A 6,254-nucleotide genomic window follows, 5' to 3' on the forward strand; every position below is an offset into this window, starting at 1 on the left:
GGGGTTAATAGTTTCACTCCTTATTTGATAACCAGGCCCAAGGGACATCCTAAGCTTGCTATAAAACCTCTCATTTAATCTTGCATTAAAAGCTCTCCAATAAAATATCTCTACAAAAACTCTCCCATACTCTTAATTATTCCCTCAACTACCATATTACATACAAACCTTCTCTGCAACTTAAGAGAAGCATAATAAAAGGGCTTGGTGTACGTGAACGTGGGAGCACAATAGTGTGTCTCTCTCTCTCTCTCTAATTTTCATTTTTGCTCTATATATGTAACAGTTCAAATATGACCATTATTCATATGTTTTCCATCTTTTTGTTGTCTAGCACCTTTGGACTCGTCTATGTAATGCACCACTAGCTTCTACTCTTTGTGTATTAAAATTTTAGACATGATTCTCTTTATTTTATTACACATATTGAACCAAATGGGTATTTGGGCTAATTTTCCCATACCACAAATCGACCCAAAAAGCTGCTTGTACTTCAGGTAAAATTATCTAACTTGGTTGTTCTTCGAGTACGATTAGATATAATAAATTTGGATTAGAGTTGTATAACATATATGAACCTTGATAAAGATTGAATATTTTGGGAAGTGAAGAAAAGTAGACACAAGATTTTTCCTCGGACAATTAATTGGATATTTTTTTTTGCAAAGGAAACTTTTAAAAAGATTGAATATTTTGGAACGTTAAGAAAATTAAGTAGACACAAGATTTTTCCTCGGACAATTAATTGGATATTTTTTTTTTGAAAAGGAAACTTTTAAAGTTTCCTTTTCAAAAAAAAATATCCAATTAATTAAAAGTTTCCTTTTAAAAAAAAAAAAATCCAATTAATTGTCCGAGGAAAAATCTTGTGTCTACTTTTCTTAACTTCCCAAAATATCTAATAAATTGTTAAAAAAAAGAAGAAGATAAGAGTGTATGAAAAATGTTAAAATGAAAATTAAATTTGAACTCCTAAATTTTTGCCCCTTTTATTTTATAACTTTATTAAGGTTTTACAGTTATCTCTCTAAATTTAGGAATGATAATTCTTTACAGTTTTCTTTTATCAAAACTATAACCACTTATAAATTCTTAAAAAAAAAAAAAAAAAAAATTCAAACTCTTTGAATTGAGAATCAAGTCAAACTTCAAACCACTTTGACCCAGTATGGATAAAGTTGTTGTGAGGAGACTTACATTAAAAACTAGAAACTTGCTTGGTCCACGTTATAAATATCTCATACCTCCACTCTATAATGAAAACAATTGGAATCAATCTTCAAATAGAAACGTGGTCATTTTTATTTAGAAGAGGTTCAAACTAACGATAACTTCTATGATTAATGTCATGTTTCCAATTAATATAAAACGTTCATATTAGATCAGTTTCAAAAAAAAAAAAAAAAAAAAAAAAACGTTCATATTAGATGGAACGTGGGAGTAATAGAATCCAACATTTTCTTTATTCGATATGAGGCAAGACTTCCTTCTCTTTTTGTTTTCTTCTTCTTCTTCTTCTTCGACTTTCTTCGTCTTCTATTTCTTCTTCTCAAATCCCTCTCTCCCTGTCCGTATTCCAAGTATCATAGTTTCGATCAAAGCAATTTCTAATACTAGAAAGACCAAGTTCATGGTCAATAATGACATACGATTTTTTTTTAATCATCTTTGATAGTGTGAAGCGTGAATTAATATATTTCATTTATTTATTCTGTGTTAACATTTAAAAATAAATAATAAAAACTAACCTGCTTGATTATAAGACTTAGTTATAACTCATATAATTAAGGGTCCAATTATCTTAAGGGCAAGTTTGGTACACTGTAATAATTATTATATGCAAATAGAAATAAATATTATAAGGAATACATTAAGTTGAAATGTAATAAGTATTATTATTCATTAGTTTTGTGACATTTTAGGAATAGAATCCTGAATATGCATCTACAATTTAGTAAAGTATAAAAAGAATGTGTAATTAAATCATTTTTAAGTCAAATTTCCTAAAATACACTTATTTTAGGGTGTTCAAAATAGAGCTAATAATTAACAATAAAGAAAATTTATTTTCTTTCCTTTTGAAGGTGTGGCAACTAATGGCTTTTTAGGAATTTTTTTTTTTAAAATTTATTACATAAGGTGAAGAAATAGATATTCAGTATTTTTGATAAGGAATAGTTATTTCTCATTTTGAAGAATAGTTATTCATAAGGAATAACTATTCATTGTAGTAAAAACATAACCAAACAACCGAATAGTTATGTCTATTACATTATAATGTCTATTACAGTCTAACAAACGTGCCCCTAATTGGTAAAGTATCTGATGGTTAAATAAGAAATCTGGGGTTCAATCCCTATTTACACCAAAAATCGATCGGTGTCTTGGTTTGATGTTAAATAGTACAATCATCAGAAGCGGACGCCATACATTGAAACTCTATAAAAAAAAAAAAAAAATTTACAAATAGATGTGTCACTAATTAGAAGAAGTAATTTAAATAGGAAAATCTTAGAAATTCTATAAATTTTACTGCACAACATTTCCTTACAAATCAATGTGACAATGAATATGATTAGTGGAATTCAACAACCTGTAAAATGCATTTTTGAATTATTTTTTGTGATTTGTGGTAAATCTTTGTAAATCTCATGTTATAAAATTTATAATATTACTATCATCAACAAGTCAAATATTATTATTATTTTCTTGAAGTGTTATTGATCACATTCGTTGATACATTAGTTTGTAACTTTTTTGTAGTAAAATTTATTATAGCAAAAACATTTTCCAAAAAACAAAAGTCATATTAATTTTGTTAATATATATAATATAAATTTATGTTATAAAACATTAATTAAATATGATTTAAGTGATAATGAAAAAGTTCTATTTTAAGATATGGCTCCAAATTTGTTAGGCCGATCTTTTCTTAAGAAATACAAAAAAATTGTCAAAAAATTAATTAATTTCCTCTTTTCATATTAAAAATTTTTAAAAGTAATTTTTAGACATTCAATAACTTTTCCAGTAAGTAATACGAATTATCAAGGAATAAATAAATGATGGTTAGAATTGAAGACTCAATTTCCACACGCTTTCCCAATTGCAGCACGTGACCCACGCTTGTAATTTTGTGGTCTACCTAGGATGGCTACCTTATTTTATTTACAATAATTTTATTACCTCTTATCTTATTCTTACGCGTGTATTAATCATTAATACAATCTTATATAATACTATTTTATTATTATATTATATATAATATAGTATAGGTCCTATAGGAGTTTCAGCCTTTACGCAGCCTTCCACGAAACCAAATCACAATTCACCATTCATCACCGCCACATTGCAAACCAAACAATGTTATGAGGTATAATAAATTTTCGTAAAAAAATCTCTTAACTGAATTTATAAGTTATAATAAACTTATTAGTGACATTATTTTATTATTTACTATTAATAATTGTCAAAGCAAGCTTTAATTGTTTGATTCTTTCCCAACTAAGCAATATTTACTTACACAATAAGTTTTCATAACAAATTTTACAGCTAAATTAATAGGTTATAATAATTTATTAAAATATAAGCTTTACTAGTAAGTTAATGACATTATTTTATTATTTACTAGTAATAATAACTTGTCACTTTAAGATCTAATCATTCAGTCTTTCCTAAACAAAGTAATATTACATACACAATAAATTTTCATAAAAAATTTTAAAATTTTTTTTTGAGAGTTTCAACCTATAGCGTCTGCTTCTAATAATAAATTAATGCTCTTTATCATCAGACTAAGATACTAATCAGTTTTTGGTGTAGGCGAAGATTGAACCTCAAATCTCTTACTCAACTATTAGAGACTTTACTAATTAAACTAACTGAAACTTACTAAAAAATTTCAAAATTGAATTGCCAAATTATAATTGTAATTGATTACCATATGGCTCTATTATTAACAACTTCTTCGACCTTTTCAGTCAAAAAAAAAATAAAACTTCTTAATAAATTTGATTTGAATGTTGTTCCCACAGGTTAAGTCACAGGCTGTAGCTCTAGCATGTAGCTTATTTGTACCCCATTTATCACAGCCGAAACAGAAGCTTCCATCCTCTCTCCCTAGTAAAAATTCTCTATAAAAGCCTCTCTCACTCAAGCTAGCTATAGCTAGATACATAGAATAGATAGCTAAAAAAGCAACAAACAAAAGAAAAAGAAAAAAAGACCCACTTTCTATTAACGGAGCTCCATGGGTTTCCCAGTCGGGTACTCCGAGGTTTTCTTCCCAAACCTCATCCTCCAAGCACTTTCCCTTCTGGGTTTCATCAGAAACCTCATTTTCTCACTCTTTAACTTTCTGGGTCTCTCTGATTTCATTGAAACCGACACAATTTGGGTAGATGACCCGACCTGTACACCCGAACACAAACCCGTATCCGCTATGCTGATCCGGGAATTCTTGCCGGTGATGAAGGTGCAGGACATCGTGGCCGGTGCCGGCGCCGGAGACCCGCCGGAAAGCTGTGCTGTCTGCCTGTATGAGTTTGATGGAGAGGACGAGATCAGGTGGTTGAGGAATTGTAAGCACATTTTCCACAGAGCTTGTTTGGACCGTTGGATGGACCATGATCAGAAAACGTGTCCTCTTTGTAGGACCCAGTTTGTGCCTGAGGAGAAGCAAGATGAGTTCAATCAACGCCTCTGGGCTGCTACTGGGGTTTCTGATTTTTACGCAGAGTACAGTGAGTACAATTCGGATTGAGGGGTTTTTTTTTTTATTTTATTTTTTTATTTTTTTGGAAGAGAGAATTAAGAATTTGGGTTGGTGGGATTATTGAACATTTTGATAGAAAAAAAAAAAAAAAATGTATATAGGGCATGAAAACTTGGTACGCAAAAATAAAATAGAAAAAACGAAATGAAAAATTTAGGACTTTTTTCTCTTTTTTTTTTTTTTTTTTTTTTTTTTTGCTCTAACAGAAGTATTTGAGAAGATTGCTTTAAATAATAGAAGTTGATAACTTTTATGTGATGTTTCTAATTGTGAGATTGGAATATAAAGGTTCTTGATGAGAATTTACCATTTAACGCACGGATCTACTACTATTTTGGGGAAATAATTTGTTTTGTTCTTTTTTTTTTTTTGTTTTTTGATTTGTTGTTAGAGTAGTATCCAAGGTAGTAAGTAATTTTATCTGCATATATATAATATAATATAAAATATAATATGATATAATATAATATTAGGGGCTCATAAAAATTGTTCTGTTATACTTGTGGGATATTCTTGATTTTGAAACCTACTAGGTACTCTGTCGGCAAAAGATACACAGCTAAGGGTATATTTAGATATTGTTTATTTGTTAAAAGTTAAAAATTTATTGTTGAAAATATTGTAGTAAAATAATTTTTATATATATAAATAATATAGTAAGACTTAAATTTATATTGAAATATGTGTTTAGATGACTTTTGTGAATTTGTAAATAATGCCATAAGACTCACATTTTTTCAACAAAATCACAAATGCATACACGCTTTCCAAATGTACATTAGAAGAAAATTTTAGAAAATAAAATCTAAACATAAATTTCTGAACTTTTCTTCTCTTTCTTTCTTTCTTTTTTTTTTTTTTTTTGAGAATTCAATACGAATTTCTCTCTCTCTCTCTCTCTCTCTTTCTAGCCTTGTAATACTAATAAACATCGAAATTTTGAGAAACAATTATTAGCTGAGCTGAGATTGTAGTCATCATTCAATTAACATCTCTTTATGTTGATAAAAGAAATCATAAAAAGAAAAAGCAATGAGCAATCATCTCTCTGCAATTACTATTCGTTCCTCTCAAATTCCTTTCACATGAAAACTACTGGTGCTTACGTATGGGTTTGTAGAATATAAAAATCTTTTCTTTTCTTTTTTGGATAACCTGTAGATTAGAAAACCACTTTGTTAAATTTTCTTCCCATCTATGTGAACAGAAGCATAGGATTAATATTTTATTGATTTAATTGCTTAACGTTACAGTTGGAGTTGTTCTCAATGGTTGGTGCAGGAAAAATAACGATTTGTTCGGATCTTGTCTGTGCCAGGTTTTTTTTTTTTTTTTTTGGTTGAGAAACTTTTTGTGCCAGTTGATATTAATTGGCCATGTACTAATTTTAACGATAACAATTAATGTTCCCTTATTTTGTCTCTGGCTTAGAATATGAAGTTAATTTTGATATGCCTCATGTTAACTAGAATTCATTTTA

The 6,254-nt window shown here is 28.7% G+C and overlaps 1 protein-coding gene across 1 annotated transcript; it reads left to right on the plus strand.

Annotated features, from left to right (window-relative positions):
• The first annotated feature begins 4,151 nt into the window (after positions 1-4,151).
• On the plus strand, positions 4,152-5,036 carry LOC126721581 (brassinosteroid-responsive RING protein 1-like). The gene has a single exon (XM_050424632.1). The coding sequence runs from the start codon at positions 4,250-4,252 to the stop codon at positions 4,760-4,762; it is 513 nt and encodes a 170-aa protein (XP_050280589.1). The 5' UTR covers positions 4,152-4,249; the 3' UTR covers positions 4,763-5,036.
• Positions 5,037-6,254: the final 1,218 nt, after the last annotated feature.

Source organism: Quercus robur, chromosome 4 (genome assembly GCF_932294415.1).
Source record: "Quercus robur chromosome 4, dhQueRobu3.1, whole genome shotgun sequence".
NCBI classification, from domain to species: domain Eukaryota; kingdom Viridiplantae; phylum Streptophyta; class Magnoliopsida; order Fagales; family Fagaceae; genus Quercus; species Quercus robur.